Source organism: Neopsephotus bourkii, unplaced genomic scaffold (genome assembly GCF_033783945.1).
Source record: "Neopsephotus bourkii isolate Nb327-2 ecotype Australia unplaced genomic scaffold, CSIRO-AGI_Nbou_v1 NB_1139, whole genome shotgun sequence".
Classification (NCBI taxonomy): domain Eukaryota; kingdom Metazoa; phylum Chordata; class Aves; order Psittaciformes; family Psittacidae; genus Neopsephotus; species Neopsephotus bourkii.
The window spans coordinates 1,178,645-1,201,661 of record NW_026901625.1 but is presented as its reverse complement, the minus strand read 5'-3'; the positions used below and the strand labels follow the sequence as shown (position 1 = coordinate 1,201,661).

Below are 23,017 nucleotides of genomic sequence, written 5' to 3'. Positions count from 1 at the left end.
GAAATCTCTTCCTGCAAGGTTTTTTGGCTCATTTCTAAGCACTGGAACATTTAAACCCAAAGAACAGACTCTGTCCCTGCACAGCAAACCTGTGCCCCCGTGAGAACAGCAGAAGGAACAAAACTATTACAACTCAGTTTCTCACCCACTCAATTTCTTTCCTCTGCAGCACAACTGCTTTAGATTAACACATGCTTCTGCTCCTCAGAAACCCCAAGGGGTGAGGATTAATGCCTGGGCCTTTGCCATGCCCCTTTCCATCTCAGCTTTATCAACTTACAAGTCTGGAGTGTTTAAAACTACCCAGATTTGAGCTCAAAATCCCCAGGTAAATCTCAGGCTTCGGGGCTGCTGAGCTCCTCTGCAGTGCTTCTCAGGCACAGATCCCTGCCCTGGGTATGGCCAACCTCTATTTCCATGTTGAAATGAGCAACCTGGGTCCCAGGAGTTCCTCATATGGAGGCAACTTGAAACCTGGAGTCAACTTGAAACAGCAGGTCCAGAAGAGCCTCCTGCTTCGTACCTAAATGCCCCTTTCTTCAAGAAGGGTAGGAGTGGGATAAAATGGAGTTGGGCATAACACAAGCTCAGGACAAGAAAGAATGGTTTTAAACTGTCAGAGGGGAGATTTAGGTTGCAGATAAGGGAGAAGCTCTTCCCTGTGAGGGTGCTGAGGCGCTGGCACAGGGTGCCCAGAGAAGCTGTGGCTGCCCCAGCCCTGGCAGTGCTCAAGGCCAGGTTGGACACAGGGGCTTGGAGCAAGCTGCTCCAGTGGAAGGGGTCCCTGCCCGTGGCAGGGGTTGGAGCTGGAGGAGCTTTAAGGTCCTTTACAACCCAAACCAGGCTGGGGTTCTATGATTCCAAGTCAGAATTTGTGGGAGAAAACTCAATGTGGAGTTTTGGTGGGGATTTAAGTAACACATGAGCTGCACCACAAGGCAGCTTCCCCATCTATGCACTGAATGCTAAAACAGCTTAAACCCTACTAAAAGCAGCATTATACATCAATATCATTCACAGCTTTTTCATAGGCAAATTTAAAAACCTTGTTGGTGAGCTTAAGTTCTGGTACATTAAAAAGACAACTGGTAAAAGATCTTGTGCTTCTAGCATGTGGCCCTGAGAGCAAAGCGATGCTCTCATTTTCTGTTCTCACAGATAAAAGTGTCCATAGAACACAGGATAAATGAGAGGAGGAAGCTTAGATCTGGGTGCAAAGCTAAAGCAGGACTTGAGCTCAGCTTCAACAGCACTATGCTCTTTCCAGAGAGAGACAGGAGGTTTTGTTCCCTTCTGCCCCTCGCAGGATTTGCTGACCTAGCAAGCGCCGTGTGTTTTATATGATGAGCAAAAGCCTTCCCAGAGCAAAGGAACCAGCTCAGATCTGGGGATTTAAATCAGGAGTCCTGAAAACACAGCTGAGCAATGCCTGGAGCTCTGGGGACAGTTAAACACCACAAGTACTGCATCTGATATTAGAAATGGTAGCAGCTAAATAAGAACTTGGGGATTTGGTCTGATAACACCAAAGAAAAGCTGCTTCGGGGAGTATGGCCCTTTTGTCCTGCATACACTGCAGTTCATTTCACTACCTGATCAGGAGGACAAATATGGGACCCCAGGATGCCCAGGGGTAAGTTAGCTCACATTCTTCTCCAATCTCATGGACAGACATTGCAGCATTCAGAAAGAAAAGACACAGAGAGGCTCTAAAAACACATTTCAGAGGAGAGGGCGGGCCGAAGCGGCAGCAGCTCACTGTGCTCCAGGGATGCTCAATCCAGCTGCAGGGCTCTTCCCAGCCATGGAAATCCCAGATGAAAGCCAAACCTCTACACCGTTAAACTGGCCATCCTCTGCAATGAGACAGAAACAGGACAAGTTAGACCAAGGCTAAGTCAGGAGATGTAAAGCAGGGAGAGAGCTCAGCTTAGTGCTGGGGATGGACAGAGATACTTCGCAGTGGATCCACCAGCTCCATATAATCACTCTGCATCATTCCAGCATCCATATGATCATTCTGTATGACTGAGACCATCCAAGGATTTTCTTCTTTACTTCTACCCCAGCAAATAATGGAGTTGCTTCACAAGCTGCATCATCTTTAACCTCTTGCAAAGCTCTGTGAGAAGGGTTTCCCACCCTGGGACCATGCAAGCTGAGCTTTTCTGGAGGCAATAATGAAGCAGGCTGGTTACTGAGGGTTACTCACTTTTATTTCTCTTCTCCATAGTAAAATACACTTCCAGAACAAGGAAACATTACAGGAATCGTTTCACATATTAACCACAATAAATACTTCTAGCTTTGGTAAAACTCCTACTGCCTCAGTGAGGGTCCAACAGACACCAGGAACACACTCAGGTCAGTACAAGTGAATTCTGTTCTATACAAATCATACAAATTAAAACCAATTAACCAGGATTTCGTACAGCTGCTGTTCATGCAATGTCTCAGAGCACAGAACAGGCTCCTTTTGTGCCATGCCCAGCACCTGCCCTGCAAACCAACATGTGAATCAATAGGTGTAAGTTGTCTTTGTTACCGCACCAGCACTGGTTTGCCATTAAGAGAACCAATGGCACAGCTCTGAAGCCAGTTTGCTGACAACCAACACTTGAAATCCAACAGTCAGGAAATCCAGACCCTGTTTATGTTCTATTTGCAATTAAAAACCAAAGCAAAGTAAAATTAAAACAGTTTTCCCCAACAAGGACACTTCAAGAGTAACCATCATCAGGGCTAATCCATAAGAGCTGCTCACATGCTGCCTTCTCAAGCAGAACAGCAGTACTAGGAAGGAAGGAAGTTTGTACTGGAATCGAGGAAGCTGGACCAAATTACTACCATTTATCTGCATCCCCTCCTAGGAAATCTGTTATTTGTTTAAATATAGGGGGAAAGAAGCACTCAAAGTACATACATTCATTTTCTAACCACACAGCCCAGAGCAAAGGCAAATCCAAAGGGGCAAGGCTTTGATTTTCAGCCTATGCATAATACTCCTCTGATTGGATTCTAAATTAATATTAGTACAGGAATAATTTATCAGATTTAGCACAAGCTCCCCCCAGCTCAGGTTCTTTCTCCTTTCCCCCCCCCATTAACATTAAGGCCTCTGAAACACAGGGAGACAGGCAGCTTTGGAGAAACAGGCCCTTCTGGCACCACTACTGGCTGGACCATTCCTGTGTCACCATCCCAGCTTGGGAGATGTCTGCAGCAGGATCTGAGCCTGATGCTTTGTGCGCTTCCACAGCTTTGGCAGGTCAGTAAGAACACTCTCAGCATTATTCAAAATGCTATCCCAAACTAGCAAATAGGAGACAGAGGCATTCACTTTGGGATCAACCCCGTACCTTCGTGTCCCATGACATCGTGGGGATAAAGAGCAGCTGCATTGACAGAATGGTTGGAAGAGCTTCACTTCAAGGACAAAGTGCAGTTAAAGCAGAAAACTGCACATCCAAAAGCCAAATACATTCAAGGGGGAGTTTCTCAGGCCTGGAGGAGCATTACCTGCACCTCCCTTCCCTGAAAGGGATGAGCTGCATCCTACGGCAGCAAGGGGACCACCCTGCCACAGGGGAGACGGGAGCTCAGCACCCAAACCTGAATCCAGTCTCAACACCTGGCACATCTGGAAACTGAACCAGCTCCTGCTTTACTTTCTTTGCACATAACCCAGCTCTCTGACACCAGAGCACCAGCAGCGAAAGGACTTGCCCAAGGGCAGAGGCAAGGAGGGAGCAGAGACTTGCTGAGAGCAAGAGCAGGTCAGCAACAACCCCATCAGCCCATGTGCAGCAACATAAACCCCCCAAGGACACAGCTTGTGCCATCTCTGCGCCTACCCTTAGGCGCTACCACCCTTGGGTGCTCCCCCCAGCACAGCCTGCTGCTCCCAGAGAGGGACAACACTGTTATCCCAAAGATGAGGGATGCAGCCAGATACTGTGGGTCACCCCAGTGCATGGGGATGAGCATGGCTCAGCACAGAGAATGCACTGCGAGTGCTGCCAAGAGCCATCCCACAGCCCCATGCAGGGACCTGCTATGCAATAATGCAGCCAGGTCCCCAGACAGAGCAGCTAAATGGCAAAACCACCCTTTACAAGACAAACCCCACCAGCACTGTGTGTACTGCAGGAGGAGAAACACCCGAGAAGCCAAGCGCAAGGTTGCAGCAGGGTGTGCCCCAGGCACCAGCAGAGCAGGGCTGGTGGGAGCACAGCGAAGCGAGGGCATCTCCAGCGTTTCTGCATGGGGCAGCAGCCGTGGTCCCATCCGAGCCCCTTACTCAGCGGTCGAGGGGGAAGCCAAGGGTTCGTGGGTGATGCTGGCTGCAGGCTCCCTAAAAAGAGGGGGACAGACAAGGACATGTTCTCCCCTTAGGGTGGGAGAGAGTCCCACTTCCTGTGTCCCCAGTCAAGGGGCCTCAAAAGGGATGTGGTGGTGAGGACTCGGTGACAACAGGCACCCACACAGGAAGGTTTATCCACCCAGCTACTTGCCAAGCACACGCTAAACCCCCCAGCTCCCTCAAGCCGTGGGGATCTGGGGCTGAGCAGCACCACTCCCATCCAGGCTACAACATCCAACAACTCCCACAGAATCCCTGCCATCCATGCGTCACCAGATGGAAAGGAGACAGATGTGGGAGCCAGCACTGCTCAGGATGGGCTATATGGCTCAGCCTAGCAGTGCCAGTGCAGCCATTCCACATCCTGGTCCAGGGATGAAGCAAGCTCAGGGTGAAACACACTTCTATGAGCAGCCAGCAGAAGCATATTCACCAGTAAAACCAGTTGGAGCCCCTGGATTAGTGGGCTCAGCCTGGTAATGTACTTCCCCCCACCGAGGTCCCCCTTAATGACAGGTCCTTAATGACACAGGAAAAGACTTCCTTCTGCTCCATGCATTTGTCTTTCCCCAAAGCAGATTCCATGCAATAGTAATCGAGAGAAGTCCTACTTACTAAACCAAAAGAGAGTACATAGAAGCTGCTTTCAGTGATACTCACGGGCAAGCAATTCCCCCTTGAGGCTGCAAAGGAAAAAGAAACAGCACAGGATAGCTCGTAGTGCATTTTAAAGGAGATTTTGAAATAATAGGAAAAGCAGCAAAGCAAATGAGGAAAGAAGTGAAGCAACGCCAAAGATGCCATGTTAGGGAGCTGGGGGGAGGCTTGTATCACAGAGGAGCTGATACAAGGCATGGACAGTGCTGCAGTGCCTGGCCACCTCCTCCCTCCACTGCTGCTTATCCCAAGGGCTCCATTCAGGCAAAAGGTCCTGGAACTGGACAATTCCCTACCCACACCCAGCCCAGAACCCAGGGCTTACTAAATGCTCCTTCATCACTACAAGGATGAAGGGTACAACTGCAAACAGGGGTGGGGATCCCTGTCCTCGGGCACCCACCTCAGGCCATCAAGGTCCTCTCCAGTTGAGATACCACCCAGAATTACTGTGGCTCAAATCCACCTCAATGCAAAGCCCTGGCTGGTTCGGTCCACCAGAGCCCTGGGATTCTGGGGATGCTCAAGCCTCATGCTCTAAACTGAGTATGGAAACACCAGCAATGCTCACCTGTGCTGCATCACCTCTTCCTTTGCTCTCTGGCCACTTACTCTGAGGGCAGGGGGGGAAGCTGAGCTCACTAATAGCTGGGGAAACATTAACCTCTAAAGCAGCCAAGATTAAACAGCTTTGGTAATGGCTGTCTCTGTGCATTACAACACACATGTAACGTGCACATTACTCTGCACATTACAACATAGGTTCTTTCCAACCCTAACTTCTATGACTATAGGACCCAGCCAAGACCTCCTCAAAGTCCCCTCCAAACCTCTTTGCCTGTGCTCTCCCAGGCATACACCTCAATTTAACCTCATTTAACCTCAATTTAACACCTCATTTAACAGCAAAACAAGTTTAAATGAGCAAAGAAACAGATGGGGCTTTGCATCCAACACCGATGAGGGCCTTGGTGCCTTTTTAAGCCAGATGAAACACCAAGCACCCAAAGCTGCTTTAATCTGGGCACCCAAAGAGCCCAAACTTTGTTCAACAAGCTGCTGACAACGGGATCTGCAGGAAAACAGGCACTGACAAAGTCATGACGCAAGCATTTCCTACCAGGGACTGGAGCAACACTTGGCTGCAGCATCTAATTTAGACAAAGAGGATACTTGTACCTCCTTCCAGATGGGTTCTTGCCAGAAAGCATCACCCAGAATCAGCCACCCTGCCAAAACCCTACTGCACTGATGTAAACTCACCTGCACAAAGCCTGATGATCATAGAATGGCTTGGGTTGGAAGGGATCACAAAGCCCATCCAGTTCCAACCCCCTGCCACAGGCAGGGACACCTTCCACTAAATCAGGTTGCTCCAAGGCCCAACCAACCTGGTTCTGAAAGCCTTTGGCACGACAATTCCACTTTAATGGGGTGACTTTGGGGTTTATGAGTGCCTAATCCAGGATTCTTACATGGAAACAAAGACCCTGGGAACGGGCTGCATTCCAGACAGGACCACTGATAGCTGCAGGTGATGGTGGGGAAGGGAAACAGAGAGGGTACCACCTGGACCTCAGCTTGCAGCTGCTGCTGGTCGGCCCCATCTCCAGCTTCCAAGGGTGGGAAAGGCCCCACGAGGTCGAGAGGTTTGCTCCCAACGCTGTAATGGCGCGGGCGCTTTACCGTGTCCGCGCTGGCCCGCGGCGTAAAGCTGTTCCTTCTCATCCTTACAGGGCTTTGGCCGGCGGGAAGCTTGCTCTGATCCCGGGTGGAGGGAATCACAGGGAATGAAGAGGGGAACCACAGTTTACAAAGGCATCCACAGCGGCACACACCTCCCCATGCCTTCCCCTGCAGAGCACCAGCAGGGGGAAACACCCCACTCGCTTGGCTGCTCTGCCTCGGAGGCCACTGAAAAGTCTGTTTCTGAGCAGTTTCACTTCTCTTTGAGAGTTTTTTGCTTAGCTTTGTTCAGGGAGGGGGTTTTTTGTGTTCATTTTGGGGTTTATTTTCCTCTTCTCCCCACAATCAATTTAGGGGGGAAAAAGCATAATTAGAAATAGAAAAACTTTCCGTTCTTTGTGTTTCTTCTCCCCCAAAGCAGCCACATTGCCTGAGTAAAGCCAAGAACAACAGAAACAGCCTCCCACTTCTCCAGGCAAGCAATGATTTCAACACAGGCATCACACAGAGGTTGCAAAGTGATAAATGACGGACTGGAAACCACCAGCAAGAGACCAGGCACAGAAACCTTGCTGAATATCCTCAGTTTAGTGTTTTGCATCAGCTGGATTTAGCTCCACGATCCCTCCAGCCACAGATGCAGGTTCCTGGTCTCTTCTCTCCTCATTTATGGTCCCTTGGCATAGGGGATTTTATGTTGGGACACAAAAACCAACCATATCCCAGGCAATCAACCAATAGCTCTTTATAGAGTACAACAAGAGGCAGCCAAAAAACCTAAACATACCAAAAGACCTTAAGATGTGATGCACTTTGATTTCCTGTGAGCGAGCACAGCAGAGAGCTGGTTGATGCTCTTTATTTGGGGGAGCTAACCACAGGCAATCACTACGCACCATTCCCTGATGGATCAATCCCTTTGCAAAGCTGCATTTACACAAGCAAGCACCTACAGTAACAGCAGCTTCCACAGACCCAGCACATAATGATGTGGTGCATCCACAAGGTGGATGGCTGAGCAGTCATTGAAGTAAAGGGAGACAGGAGTTCATAAAGCCAAAGCCTGAAGCGTTTCCACTGCTGCTCTAAGAGTATTCACAGTGCAAAGGAAATAAATTGGACCCATCTCCTTATGCCTCCAACACATACAAAGTTTAGGAACACCGCAGTCTTGCTTTGCCCCAGATACTTGTCTCTGCTGATTTCTTGTGTGTTTTATCAGGGAAAACCCTCTGTTCCTGCCCCACAAGGGCTGTGAGAGCCACCAAGAACCACCCCTAGAACCCAGCCTTACCCCAGTGGCAGCTTTACAAAGAGAAAAGCTCATCAAGACAGTGAAGGAAAAATAAATCACTCCCAAACATTCTGGCAACTCTTTCTGAAGCGCTCACCATTAACAGAAACAAGCAACAACAACTTCATTAACTGAGACCAGGATCTCCAAAATCTCTGTTCTAAACCTGCCCATTCTGCTTCTTAGATAGCTCTGAAAACATCGCTCCCTGGCCTGGGAAACAAACTAATTCCACCCCCTATTAATTCTGCTTTGGGGGGGGATTCTTTCTGAAGCAAGCCTTTGTGCTCACTGATAGCATTCAGCCACTTCCAGCAGGTACTGAGGAGTGTTTCAGTGCCCTTACTTTTGGAATGGGATAAAGCCTGAGCTGTGCAGCAAGAACTTACTGAGTTCAGACAGGGTTTGTCACGGTGGGTGTTCACTGCTTCCACGTTCAGGGCGATTGTCTCCACTTTACAGCCTTTACCACAAGAGAAGTTGATATGAGGAAGGGTAACATAAGAAATAAATATCTCTTATTTTCTATTGGAAACAGCATGGAAAGTGAGCAGCAATAAATGGGTTCCAGTTTCTAAGACAGCTCAAACAAACAGGACTTTACACTTGAACTACATTCTGGCTTTGACCTTCACTGTTCAGCCCTGTTATGGCGACTATAGGTCCATCCAAAAAAAGCCAGTTTTAACTGACTTGCACCCCAAACTGGGGGCACAAACAGCCTCACCAATGGGTGAAGCCCAGAGATAATTATCCCTTGTTTAGGAGATGGAAACACCCTGGCACCCATGTATCTCCTTTCCCACTGCTCCCACCAAACCCTCCCACAATCCAGAACCTTTATATGTATTAAATACACTACCAGAAGCTTCTACAGCTCAGCTGGTTGCTGCCAGACATGAACACAAATTTGCCCATCACATTCCCTGCCCATGGCAGGGTGTTGGAAGTAGATGATCTTAAGGTCCTTCCCAACCCAAACCACCCTATGATACACACATAATACAGACAGTGTTTACCATATGCCACAGGTGTGAGCTTCAGAATGGTATGGAGAGGGCATCGCAGGTAGGGCAGCTCATCTAGGACAGAGGCAGGTGTTATGGGGTATTATGGGGTGCTGCCCACACCAGCCACCCTGCTCTGCCCAGGCTTTGGGTGGGAGCATTTCACATAGCAATACTGGATGCAGCAGTGGGATGGGACAAAACCCATCATTCCCAACACATGGGGCCAACAAGAGGAAACCTCTCCAGCTGCACACAGATAGGAAAGCACCACAGCAACAGCTGCCATGGACCCATGGGAGTTCTACTTAGAGTCAATAAACTTTACTAAAGGCTTTACTAAACTCCAGTGCCACTCATTGGAGCATCATAAAGGAGCCTGCACTGGAACCAGCTTCCAGGTGAGTATGCCACACAAAGGATCAGCACCAATCAGCGATGCAGCACAACTGCCAACCCTTTGGGCTCCCCATGCACCACAAAACTTCCCCTTTATATTAAAGTCAAGTCCTTATAGAATACATAAGTGCCACTGTGAAACAGCAGCTGAGCAGAGAGCCAGCAGCGCGCTCTTCTGCACTTCACACTGGGAGAGCTTCTTGCCCCGTGCCCCACTGAACTGCAATGGTTAAAGTGTGTGAGCAATGTTTGCTTTGCTTTTTTAAGCACCTCTTGCCTTGTGAGAAATCAAAACAGCAATTACCAGGCACCCTCCCCGACGCCCTGCAAAGGAAGCAGCAGAGAACCAGCCCCTTCCACCGCTCGCTTATTTTTGTACCTGCACTCTTGTCAAGGAAATAAGCCAACAGGCACCTCATAACGGCCTGGTGGGAGATGACGAGGACGTTGCCTTGTCTTTCCAGCTCCATAATTACCGGCTCCAGGCGCTGGACCAAGTCCTGGTAGGACTGGAAAACAAAATGGGAATTGTTCAAGGCATTTCGTAAACAGAGGTTTAAAGCAGCAGCAGCAATTTTAGCACAGCTTCACCTTCAGGAAATCATCAATTTAAGAATAAAATGCAGACGTTTAGGGATGATCTGGTGAAGACAGGGAGAGAAAACGGCAAAGAGCAAAAGGTGAAAGTTAAGGTCAGCAACCCGCAGATTACAGGAGGGTTTCCATTACTGGTAACTCCTCAGGAGTGCAATAAGAAAAACATAAGTCAATTATACACTGAAGGTTGTGAAGTAAACCCAGAAACGGCTCCACACCACACCCACATTCATCTCCTTTCCATTTTCCATGGTGAAAATTCAGGCTTTGCCCACATGAGGGGGATGCAGAAGCCCCTCAGTGTCCAAGGTGGGGGCATCGAGGGACTCAGGAAGTTGCTCAGTTCATTGACTGAAAGGCATCATCTGCACACCATGATAAAGGAAACCAATGAACCTTCTCTCTGAAAGACAATTAGGGATCCTAATGTTTTCAGTTGCTCACAGAAATATTGGCAGAGAAAGGAAAAAATAGGTCAAGTCATTCAATTCTACACATATCTTTTTGGTTTACATATACTGTATCACTGTTATTCTCTAAGGGTCCTCACCTCGCCTCCAGGATAGCGATAAAGGTACTTCTCCTGATCTCTCAATGCAAACTCATCTGGATACTTGACTTCAATTTCTCCATAGGTCATTTCTTCACATACCCCCTGAGGAAAGAACAACTTGTTACAACCCACCCCATTTCAACAGAGGAGATGCAACAAAGGGAAAAGGCAACTGGCTGAGATGAGCAATTCCTTTATGTGATGAAAATGATAGACAGTGTACCTACCATGGCCACACCAATGGCCTTCCAATACCTAAAGGAGCCAACAAAAAAGGCTGGAGAGGGACTTTGGACAAGGGCCTGTAGGGACAGGACAAGAGGAATGGCTTGAACCTGCCCGAGGGGAGACTGAGCTGAGCTCTTAGGCAGAAGCTCTTCCCTGTGAGGGTGCTGAGGCGCTGGCACAGGGTGCCCAGAGAAGCTGTGGCTGCCCCATCCCTGGCAGTGCTCAAGGCCAGGTTGGACACAGGGGCTTGGAGCAAGCTGCTCCAGTGGAAGGGGTCCCTGCCCATGGCAGGGGTTGGAACTGGAGGAGCTTTAAGATCCCTTCCAACCCAAACTACTCTGTGCTTCTACGATTTATGATGGCTGGAGTACATTATACATGGACATGGTTAGAGACAAACAAGAAATGGTCATTTTATCATAGTAAAGTTGGTTTTAAGCATTATTTTCCACCTGGGAAAGCTAAAGGCTTCAATCAGCATTTCACTCACAGCATCGATCTCGTTGAGAATCTTCCACTGCTCATACATGACCCCCAGGGACTCGGCCGTCTGGATCGTCCTTTTCAGCTGGCTCGTCCACACCTTCAGGTCAACGATCTCCTGCTCTTCAATGAACTGCTTCAGCGCCTGAGCAAACTGCAGAAAAAGCCAGGGGAGGTTAGGAGGGAGCAGGAGCTGCTGCCACTCTTCAGAGCATCAGTTCAAGGGCCGTGGCTGTTGCAGCAAGATCCATCTGCGGGGCTGCCCCTCGCAGGAGTCGGATGCAGAGCCCGGCTCTGGTCACACAACACATACGGCAACCCGGGTGCTGCCAAACACTTACCTGCTTCCCACGTGGTGACAGACCAGAATCCCCACCAATCTTGCCAACAAGATTATATTCACTCTCACCATGTCGGCAAAGGTAGATGGTACGCGGCTGGACATGAATGTTCATTAGGTAATAGACGATTTTACTCTGGATGTAATCTTGGACTCTGTTTACTAGGAACCGCTGTCCCACATTGATCACTTTAATGAAGGAAAGATCTCTGGAGTCAACATAAGATAAGAACACCCACACGACTGGTTTTAAATATGAAGCACGTGCAGCTGCGGGTGTAATCTAGCTATTAATCCTCTAGTAAAGGCATCAGCACTACCACTGGGTCACTCCAGCAGACAGAAGAGACACTGAACTGCTTACACAAGGAGTTGCATTACACTGCAGTACACTAGAGAAAATCCCTTTCAAATCACTTGGGAATCACCTTCACACAGGCACTTTGGGAGAGCAGAGCCTCCAGCAGACACATTATAGCATCTGGAGCCAGAGAACAGCAGCAACAAAGCAAAGCAGCTCATGTGTGCAAGGATAAAATGCACCCCAGGGCTTTGCTTACTTGTCATAGGCATCGGGATCCAGAGGCTGGTAAGTGACCTTGTAGCACTCTATCCTCTTCAGGAAATCATCCATCACGTTCTCCCTGTTTCTCTCTGGGTAGTCAGGGCTGGAAACCTTCACCTCCTGATAAGAGACAGCACCGCTTTGTGAGAGTTAAGTAAACTCACCCGGGGAACAAAGGCAAGGCTGAATAACATTATTCTTCCCCTTGGAAACAAACAGGCATTGTTTAACCCTGCCCTGTGGAAAAAAACCTGCTCCTGGAGAGGAAACAAAGGGCAACTCTGAAGGCGCTGTGGTGCTTGGCCCTCTGACAGACACAGCTGCCTTGCTGCTCGCCTCCCCTCGACAAGAAAGCACACTTCAAGGTCAAACAGTTCTCAGCTTCATTTGATTTCCACCTTCTCACACAGCCTAACTGCATCTTTAGCTTTTCTAAAGCTGCAAACCTTGCAGCTGCTTATTTAGGTGAAACATAAGAGCAAGGCATTTGCAGACACTGCTGTAAGCTATTGTGGCCGGTGACCTTGTACTGAGCACCCTCAGAAGGCACAGAGAGCCAAGCTTGGTAAATGCAGCACGCACCAGGATATTGGCAGCAATGACTTCTGGATCGTCACACACAGACTCCACAAAAAACACCTACAAAGAAGGCAAAGAAGCATGTTTCAGAGAGTCAAGAGCTGTGCCCTGGATCAAAACTCAAGCGCTCCTGCCCCAGGGAGCGTTAATGCCCCTCAGTGCAGCAGCTACAAATGAAACACAGCAGCACCACTACCTTGAAAGCATTTTCTTTAGCAAAACTTAGGATCAGGTCCCGTCTTTCTCGAGTGGTGTTGGTCGCATCAAACACCTATCAGAAAATGAGCAAGCAGCAATGAGCAGCTTCATCTAAGGCTTTTAAACCAGCCCCAAAGCACTGGGGGTAACAAGCAGGTCCCCAAATAACCCAGGCAGCTTTAAACTACCCAAACATAAGCCCATATTCAGTGCAGCAAAGTCTTACAGCTATTTGCCCACACTCCTCCAAGAGATATGCCTTCACATCTTGTAGAGCCACCAAGGCACATCGCCTGCAGGAGAGAAACAAGCACTCTTAGAGCTGATGGAAAGCATTCAACCACCAAAGCTTCTGAACCACTGGAAGAGGTTTAAATACCTTCTCTCTCTGTCCATGGAGGGCCCACCCTGCATCCCTATGAACACCAGGGATCATAAGGCACCTCTGCCTAAAACCTGCTTGTGGCAGGATCCCTGCATGGGCTGTGCTGCCTCATCCCCTGGTTTCAGTCAGTGCTAACTTGTGCTCCTGAAATACAGAGCCTGCCAAGGCCTGAGACTAACCAGCCCACCACAGAACAGTTCTGCCCCTTGATGCCAACTTACTTGCGGATTTCCATGGCTTCTTTGTTATCGTGCCTGAAGAAGTCATAGGACTTGTAAGACTTCACCGCCTCCCTGCGATACACTCCTAAGTTAAACACTTCACACACAAAAAGACAAGCACGTGAGACTGACAGCACTGCACAGGCAGATCTCACAGTGCTTTCTGCACAGGGCAGAACCAGCCCTGCACAAGGGCAGTCCCAGCACACACCTTTGGTGGGCACCCCGATCCAGTTGAGGTAGCGGGTGAGCTTCTTGGACACGTAGGTCTTGCCACGTGCAGGCAGGCCGATCATCACGATCAGCGTTGGGGAGTTGGTCATGTAAGAAGCCCATGCTGCAAATCCAAAACCAACCCAGGAGCATCAGCAGCACCGCAGGGTATCTGAGAGCAAGAACCAAGCCCCAACGCAAAGCCATGCAGAGCTGCCCACCTTGTGCCAGTATTTAAAGGGAGGCTACAAAGACCACAAGGGTCCCCAGCATAAGAAGGGCATGGAGCTGTTGTCAGGCTTTAACCCATCAGAGGGGAGACTGAGCTGAGCTCTTAGGCAGAAGCTCTTCCCTGTGAGGGTGCTGAGGCGCTGGCACAGGGTGCCCAGAGAAGCTGTGGCTGCCCCATCCCTGGCAGTGCTCAAGGCCAGGTTGGACACAGGGGCTTGGAGCAAGCTGCTCCAGTGGAAGGGTCCCTGCCCGTCGCACGGGGTGGAACTGAATGAGCTTTAAGCTCCCTTCCCTTCCTACACAAACCATTCCATGATTCCAGGAAGATGGAGACTCCCTTTTGAAAAGAATCGCATGGGGAAAACAAAGGGTAATGGGTACAAGTTACCCACGGGACAAGAGGAAAACTTTGCCCGATGAGAACAATATAATCTCCCCAGGGAAGTGGAGGACTCCCCCAACGCTGGCCACAGTTATGATCTGGCTGGACAGGGTGCTGGGACACCCACTCCGGGTCATGCTTTGCCTAGGAAGATCAGAACGCCCTTCCCACCCCGGGATTCTAAGATTCTCCGATCTGCCGTCTGACCAGACCCCCGCCGCGCATCTCCTAACGGGCTCCCTGGTGCCTCACCGCTCATTAACCACTCTGCGGTCTCCCGGGTGTCAGCTAATGAGCCGCATTAGCCCCAACGCACCCGCTGTACTAATGGGACTAATAGCAACCGTTAGCCTTAAAGCTATTTACCGACCGGGCAGGAGCCGCCAAGGGCGAACGCTGCTTTAAGTAAAACGCTCACGTTCTGGCAGAAAACAGCTCGAGTCCAGGAGCTGGGAGCGGAGCAGCACCGGGAGGCAGGGAAAGAAGGACAAGGAGAAGCAGCGCCGAGCACCCTCGGGAGGGCACAGGCAGGACACCGGGTACCTGCTGCGCGCCCGCGGACGAGGGGGAAACGCGGGTTGAAGAAAACGCGAGCGGTTTTAAGCGCTATCCTTAAATTAAATATATATATCTACGGTTTTAACCCCTAAAGAGCGGCAGCGCGCAGACCCCACTCCGGACCGAGGTTACTCACAGCACTGCTTCTCTCCGCCGCGCAGAGCCCCGGGCCTGCCCCGCGGGCCGCCGCCGTGCCGCGCCGCCGACATGGCTCCGCGCCGGCGCGCCACAAATGCAAATCATATGCAACTCTCTACGTCACACGCGGAGGCGCGCCCCGCTACGTCACGCCCCGCTCCGCCCGGATGCGGCCCAGCCAATGATGGTGCGCGGCGGGAGGTCTCGCGAGAGCAGGCAGGACGGAAGCCGGTCGGTGAGGAGGAGGAGGAGGAGGAGGAGGAAGAGGAGGTGCGGGGAGGCCCCGCTGAGGATGCTCCGGCTGCGGTGCAAGGCCCGGAGCGGCTCCCACCCGCTGCCCGGGCTCACGGCGCACTCCCGGCTCCGCGACATGCAGGCCGCGCTGGCCGCCCTCACCGGCGTCCCCGTCTCGGCACAGCGGCTGCTGCTCGGTTTCCCACCGCGGAGCCTGGACCTCAGTGACGGCGAGCGGCGGCTCGGCGAGCTCGGGATCCACTCGGGTGAGGGCCGGGCCTGTGCTGGGGGGCGGAAACCGGCGCTTTATGGGGTGTAATTAGCTTAATGAAAAGAGGCTGCGGGCCAGCACGCCCCTCATCAGCCGGCTGTCGGGCCGGTTCCTCCCCCGGCGGGAGCTGTCAACACCCGGCTAGAGGTGCTTCCTGCTCGCCGGCAGCGCCCGTCGTGGCTTTACCCGCGTGCCGAGGGTCCGCAGGGCTGGGGCCCGGTGGGTGAGTACTGCGGAGCCTCCTCTGTGGGCTTGATCCGTAAGCTGTGGTGTTACCGGCTGGTCTGGCAGAGGCGGTTTCCCATCTGGATATGGTGCTGTGGGGGAAAATGAGCAGAAGCCGCAATTATAACAATGCAGCCGCGTTGCTTTGGTTTAGGACCAGCAGCGCCTTTAAATCTGGTCTGCATGTAGAAGTGTTCAAGGCCAGGTTGGGCACAGGGGCTTGGAGCAAGCTGCTCTAGTGGAAGGGGTCCTTATCTGTGTCAGGGGTTGGAACTGGAGGAGCTTTAAGTTCCAACACAAACTGTTCTGTGGTGCTGTGATTTCCCTCAATTCCTCCTCTTCCTGTGTTTGATAGGTGATACACTGATCGTCGAAGAGGACACTTCCAAAGCCAAGACTGAGTCACCCGTGGTTGCAAAAAGAACGATGTCTAACTCGGTCAGGGAAGCTGTGCCTGTGCTCGCCAGGAGGGTTGTGCCAGCAGATAACTCCTGTCTCTTCACCAGTGTGTACTATGTGGTAGAAGGAGGCGTCTACGACCCAGGCTGTGCTCCAGAGATGCGCAGCCTCATAGCTCAGATAGTAGCAAGCGATCCGGAATCATACTGTGAGGCAGTTCTAGGGAAAACCAACAGGGAGTATTGTGACTGGATCAGGAGAGAAGAGACGTGGGGAGGAGCCATCGAAGTGTCCATTCTATCCAAGTTTTACCAGTGTGAAATCTGTGTGGTGGACACACAGACAGTCAGGATCGACCGCTTTGGGGAAGATGCTGGTTACACTAAGCGGGTCCTTTTAATATATGATGGGATTCATTATGATCCACTTGAACGTAAAATCCCAGAGTCGGACATTCCTCCCCAGACCATTTTCTCCACAAGTGATGATATTGTCCTTGCACAAGCTTTGGAGTTGGCAGATGAAGCCAGGCGGAAGAGGCAGTTCACGGATGTGAATCACTTCACGCTGCGGTGCATGGTGTGCCAGAAGGGACTCACGGGACAAGTGGAAGCCAGAGAACACGCCAAGGAGACCGGACACACCAACTTTGGGGAAGTGTGACATCTGCATGAGGATGGTTACATCGACTACCTCATCGGTCCAGAATAAAATTCTGGATTCCCAGATAAGCTGTATGTAATCCTACAATTCCGTTCACAGAGCTTGAAAAGCAAATTAACTTAATGATGGCCAGGATGCACAGGTTTGTTATGGCTAGGGATTTATCTCAAGGGATTTGAAGTAGGTATCTTCTCGCATGCTAATTTATAGTACTTTGGCAGGTGGTATACACTGGCAGCTAGAACTTGATTCCTGAAATAGTCTTTGTGTGTGTGAACTGAGCAGACGTATTAAATCAGGCTCATTCAACACTAGCATAAAATCCAGCCTTTAAATTGCTGACTTAATCTCTCTGTATCCTGTTTTCAGGGTAATTAAATTAAGGGTTTGGGAAACACTCAGATCAGCATTATTTATGCTAAGGATTAGACTCTGCACATGCAAGCAGTTCTTGCAGGGGAAACTGCTCATTTGGTGCACACTTAGGAATGGAAAGAGTATCTCCAAAGCTGCCCTATACTATGTTACCATCAGAAGTAGACTGTATTGTGTGTGTGAAGTCATGGCTTTAGAGAAAGAAATGGCCTCTAAGCTTTAAGGTAGCCTTCTTTAAATTAATAAGTAGATGGTTAAGTGTTGAATAAACTTACTAATCCTCTGTAGGTAGTTTTTAGTTGCTTGAAAAATAACTATCAACCCCCTGGTGTTTACACTGCATCAGAACATAGGCATGTTTCTTGAAATAGTTTGGACTCTTATTCACAGTAGTACCTGAGATCCTGGCAGGAGGGAAATAGAGTAGTTAGGGAAGTGACTCAGTTTGTTACATCCATTGAAGCAGACTTGGGTGTAGCTCATGGCCACAGTGTTACTAAGCTGTACCAGATTCCAAACACTGTAAATGAGCACTTTAAGGTCTAGTTCTCACTCCTTCCTGCTAAAAAGTTTTGCCTTTTTTAGAAGGACAGAGAACCCAGAAGGGAGGCTTGAAGTTTCTTCATCTGCATTCTGCCTTAACGTGTTTGATTTGTCACCGGTGACTGTTCAGTGGCGAGACTTTAATCCTGATAATGAAGGGTGCAGTTTAACTTCCAGAACAAAATAAGCTATGGAAACTGCCCTACTTCTTGGACTGTTCACAATCAGGGAAGTTGAAATTGGTTGAATCTATCTTGCCTCACAGCAGTTGGAAGTGCTGTTGAGGTCTTTTAAAAGGTGCTGTAAAGGTGCATATTACTGAAGGGGATTTTGGTTTTTCCTTGAAATGCCTACAACACATGCTTGTTTTAATGAATTTTAAAAGATCCTTAACCTGCTTTTTTTCTGTTGCTGTTTTGAGTTACCTTCCTTGCACTTCTACAAACGGGGAGCAAGAACCTGCATCTTCAGACTGAGGCAGAAATAAATCCACTTTCCAAAGTGGAACTTAAGATCTAGTGTTACCTGAACTGGTGCAGCAAAACCGTGTTTATAGAAGGCATGTTTCACTGAAGTTCTCAGCAGAGGCTCCCAGTTGGACCTTGAAATACAGGAGGGTCCTGTCAAAGAAGGAACGTAATTACAGAAGTGCTTTGCTGAACTGAGGCGTGAATAATTAAGTATAAAGGACAGAATCACTATGGACCAGGTTGCTTTTTAAGTCAGTATTAAAATACATGTTAGCACTATTGGGAGTTTCCTATAGAAAGCGACTTAGTTTCCAGTGTTAAACTTCACTTGGCTTTTAATCTATCATAGGAAAAAACCAAACCAAACCCCCAACATTAAAACCAGTTCTCTAGAAGCTGATGCTTACAAACCTAAGGAAATACCTGACAGTTCAAAGGAACTTGAAGATTACACTGTGTTATAACTACTTGAGATGAAATACTGTCCAGGAATGAGACCAAGAGACTGTCAGTCCTCAGTTGTATTCTCAGCTTTCACATGGAAGCAGAGAGATGCCTTGGACAAGGAGCTGAGCCTCACCATTGCCATCTGTAAAATGGACATAAAACCTACCTCAGAGAGGTGTTCCGGTGGCTGGCTTGGGTGGCTTTGAACCAGAAGTGGAAGATACATATTTATTGCCTGCCATGTTTGCAAATGCATATTGGCTTTGGGGAGCAACACTTAGATTTTAGCTTTGTGTCCTGGATGGATTTCTGCAAGCGTGGAAAAGGATTTTTCTTTGGGGTATTTCTCAGTTGCAGTATTTTGAAGATGAGGGTTATTTAATCTGGAGTGTTGGGCTTTGCTATGTCATGTTTGCGTTGGAAATCTGCTCCCAGAGACTCGGTTCCACTCGAGGGAGATGTGTCAATATCACTGCTTGGATGTTTTCTTTTGTTGCCTAGAAAATAAAATCTCTTTGGTTTAAAAAATGCCCACTGACACTGCTGGAATTCATCTTTGTACGAGCTGATGCTGTTAGACACTGACAGGTGGATTTAAGACAACAAGGATCTGTGGTGCTGCCTGCGAGTCAGAAAACTTTATGTGATTCTCAAACTCTCCCAAAGTATCTGCATTATCTAAGATACAGGTACATTTGAAGTACAACCCCCTCTGTTTCAAGTTCTGGGAATGTTAGTTTTGGGTGGTTTTGGTATCATTTTTACCAGCATTTGCCTGCCCTTAACAATACAGTTACAGAAGCATCACCATCCCGCTGGTAGGATGAACTTCAGCACACCACTGACACATTTACACTGATCTGTTAGTCAGTGTACAGCAGAATGTTAGGTACACCTATTTTACCCTAGAGGTGGGACATGGGCTGGGGTCCTGACAGGGAATAGCATCAACCATACCCAAAGCCTGCAAAACTTGGGCTTATGTCCTTACTGTCATTCCCAATCCCATACAAGTTTAAAATGAGCATTAAATTCCTTGCTGAATACTTCAACACAGGACTCAGTAACTAAATGAGCCCTGGAAATGGGAAGGTTTGGTTTGGGGGTGTGCTTACTAAAAGGTGGATTATTGGTATTGTTTTACCAAGTTCTAGAACATCACTGAAGTAAAGAGTCCTCGTTTCCTGGTGCCAGTCTGGCTGTTTTACCAGCACTACATTCCTTCTTTAATTAAAGAAGAGCCTGACACACTCTAATCATGTGGCCTTTCACAAACATGTATTGTACCAAGAGATACGCATCAACTCGTGGTTGTAACAGCACTTGAAAAGCTTGTCTGAGTTTACGTGCTGAGCAGATGCTGAGCAAGGGCTTTCACTGGTGGAGGCAGCATGTTCCCACTGCAGTAAAGCATGTGGGAGCAAACGCTTCCAACAGCTTTCATTCCCATTGTAACTCTGTGGCACAGCGTTCCGGTACGTGTATCACCCGTGCAACCAGTTGGTGTAACAGCTTACCTTAAACACGTGCTCTGGATTGCAAAAGTTGTGTTGCACCAATGAACGTGACTGATGCATGTGTACGTCCTCAGTGCAGCCTGCGCCTCACTTCTGGAATTTCAGGTTCGGGCTCAGTTCACCAGGGTGGTTTTGAGGTCTTCACCCCTTTGCGGTGCAGCCTGGGTTGGGTTGAAGGGACCTTAAAGCTCCTCCAGCTCCAACCCCTGCCACTGGCAGGGACCCCTTCCACTGAAGCAGCTTGCTCCAAGCCCCTGTGTCCAACCTGGCCTTGAGCACTGCCAGGGATGGGGCAGCCACAGCTTCTCTGGGCACCCTGTGCCAGCGCCTCAGCACCCTCACAGGGAAGAACGTCTTCCTAATGTCCAATCTCAGTCTCCCCTCTGTCACTTTAAAGACAAATCATTTAGTAGCCAGACTTCAAGAACATTTGGGTTCAGTAGCATGCTTACTCACTTCATGGATGTGATTGCCTAGGGAGTAAATCAGCAGTTTCCTGAAGGACAAACTGAATTCCTCAGTTCTGGATAATTTCATGTAAAAACAGCAATTGCCAGGGAAAGGGCTAAGAAAAGGAACATCTTACACAGAGCAGAATATCTTAAACCTGCAGCTTTTCATGGGCACAGTCACAGCAGAGGCCACTGGGCCAGGCTGGGAGCAGTATCTGCTGTACTGTGACTGGGCCAGGTTGGGAGCAGTATCTGCTGTACTGTGACTGGGCCAGGTTGGGAGCAGTATCTGCTGTACTCATCCCTTTTCTAGAGACATGCTCAGGAGTATAATAGCGCTACAACCCTAATCCACCCTGGGGCCACAAAGCCACCATGAAACCACACCATCAATGCAGAACACAGGTTAATTTATATATATATAAATATATATATTCATTTATATATTTATGTATATATATATTTTTCACTAAAGCAGCCTTATCTATCTTCTCTTCTTGAAGCAGGAGAATGAAGCTGACTGCCTTAACCATCAAAACCCGTATGTTACAGAAACGAGATCAAGACACAGCCACCTCTGGCAGATCTCCCTGCTTGCAGCACTGGAGGGCAGCTCTGGCTCCAGCCCCACACAAACCCTGCCATGGAAGAGCCCTGGCAGGGAACCTCTTTAGTAAGAGGAACAAACCATTTGCAGCTTGCTGCTTTCCAGATGACAACTCTTCATCCTACAAATTACACGTCTGCCTGTATCTTAAACCATCCGATGCATCCAGCTGTAAAAATGCCACCAGGTTTTGCTCTGCTCTGGACCAGGAAGAATAAACTGACTGCAAGTTGTCTCACCTCAAGCATTCTGAGCACCAAAATGCTTTCTGGAACACAAGAATGCAATGGGGAAGTGAACAAAATTAGGATGGCCAAGAGCACAGTGTCTGTCTTCTTTTAATTAAAGCCTTGGGGGAAATTTTAGGGAGCTTTATTATACCTTGAGAGCTGACTCCTCATTTCTGCTGCTAAGTTAATGTTAACCCAGCTATGGAAACAGATCACCTCAGTTCTCTACCTCTGTTCTGTAAAATAGGGATAATAAATAGGGTTCCTTGCTCACTCCACAGCTATATTAAGACTTAATTCTTTCTTTAAGCTGCTGTGTGAAACCAGGTATTAACTACCTAGTCTTTTCCATAACTGATTGTTAGCATCCATCCTGTCCATACAATTTGGTATAAGGAAAGTGTCCAACAGTCCTACAGAGTCAGATGAACCTCTTCATGTTAACAGGCATGTTATCAGTGATGGGTTTCCACCAGGGGCAGGGCTGAACCACTTGTGCTCTCGTGTTTATGAACAGGGTGAGGCACAACGGGTCTGTTGACATGCCAAAGTCCCTTCACTGTATTGCGAAGTTTTCTCTGCATTGTTTGCCTGCTCACATAGACTCCATGCCGTGTATCTGAAATCACTTTATTTGGGGTTGTAGCTATTTATATTCGTTGGAGGAAGAGGAATGTGGAAAAAGAACAGGTTCTTTCTGGGCAGCTGATTCAGAGAAGCTCAAGGCTTCCTTTAATGGATCATGACACCTTCCTGACCTACACAAAGCCCTGCAGGCAGAAAGCTCTGCCTGGTTTACTGCACAGATTTAAGGCCTTGTGCTATCAGCACGGTGCTCTCGGGACACACTTGCCTTTGCTCATTCACCCTGTGTTTGCAAGCACAGGAAGAAAACACCTCAGGGTCTGATTTACTTCCTCCCTTAAAGCTCAGAACTAAGCAGAACTTAACAAAACCAGTGCGAGCCCACCTCTGTTTAACCTGCTTCACCAGCCAGCACCACACCAGGCAACACTTCCAGAACCTCTTGCACTAAACTTAGCTCAACGCTGCAATCGCTGTCACAAAGCGCAGGCAGTGCTGGGGCTGCTACTGCTGCTCCAAATCCATCACATTCACATCATTCCTTCCCTCTGCTGCAGGCTGGCATGGGAACCAGGGCTGGATGGAGCTCCCGAGGCCTCTGGCTCCTTGGTTTGCTCCTGAGCACACATTCCCTTTCGTAACAGCACACAGCTGAGGCTCAGCAGCGCCGGTGGGAACCTCTGTGCTTCCTGGCTCTTCTGCTTTCTACCATGGCTTTAATTAGCTCTGTTTCCACTTCCCTGTTCTGTGCAGCACGGAACACATTGCAACACAGCCTTTTGCTAAGAATAAACCCACCAAAACGCCGATAGAAAAGTTAAAACCAAATTATTGAGGCATGAAAACTGCAATGAATTCAATGGCTGTCGCCGTTTGGATATTCCGAGTTACTCACCTTGCAAAGCACATACAAGTCTATGCT

The 23,017-nt window shown here is 49.0% G+C and overlaps 2 protein-coding genes across 9 annotated transcripts; one reads left to right on the top strand and one right to left on the bottom strand.

The window, feature by feature from the left end:
* Nucleotides 1-1,603: 1,603 nt before the first annotated feature.
* On the bottom strand, nucleotides 1,604-15,221 carry PFKFB2 (6-phosphofructo-2-kinase/fructose-2,6-biphosphatase 2). 8 transcript variants are annotated; one of them, XM_061362864.1, is made up of 16 exons: nucleotides 15,076-15,221; nucleotides 13,767-13,892; nucleotides 13,556-13,652; nucleotides 13,176-13,242; nucleotides 12,948-13,022; nucleotides 12,755-12,811; nucleotides 12,168-12,292; nucleotides 11,609-11,816; nucleotides 11,275-11,421; nucleotides 10,554-10,658; nucleotides 9,786-9,915; nucleotides 9,020-9,082; nucleotides 8,390-8,463; nucleotides 6,590-6,781; nucleotides 5,024-5,046; nucleotides 1,604-1,856 (listed from the first exon to the last, which is right to left on the bottom strand). In XM_061362864.1, the coding sequence occupies exons 1-16, from the start codon at nucleotides 15,146-15,148 to the stop codon at nucleotides 1,841-1,843; spliced, it is 1,578 nt and encodes a 525-aa protein (XP_061218848.1). In that variant the 5' UTR covers nucleotides 15,149-15,221; the 3' UTR covers nucleotides 1,604-1,840. The 8 variants fall into 8 exon arrangements, with proteins under 8 accessions (XP_061218848.1, XP_061218850.1, XP_061218852.1 ...); XM_061362865.1 differs by lacking the exon at nucleotides 1,604-1,856 and adding an exon at nucleotides 3,519-4,354 and having other exon boundaries at nucleotides 4,979-5,046; XM_061362863.1 differs by lacking the exon at nucleotides 1,604-1,856 and adding an exon at nucleotides 3,519-4,354.
* An 18-nt stretch (nucleotides 15,222-15,239) lies between these two features.
* YOD1 (YOD1 deubiquitinase) lies at nucleotides 15,240-20,294 on the top strand. Its single transcript, XM_061362872.1, has 2 exons — nucleotides 15,240-15,577; nucleotides 16,163-20,294. The coding sequence occupies exons 1-2, from the start codon at nucleotides 15,259-15,261 to the stop codon at nucleotides 16,867-16,869; spliced, it is 1,026 nt and encodes a 341-aa protein (XP_061218856.1). The 5' UTR covers nucleotides 15,240-15,258; the 3' UTR covers nucleotides 16,870-20,294.
* Nucleotides 20,295-23,017: the final 2,723 nt, after the last annotated feature.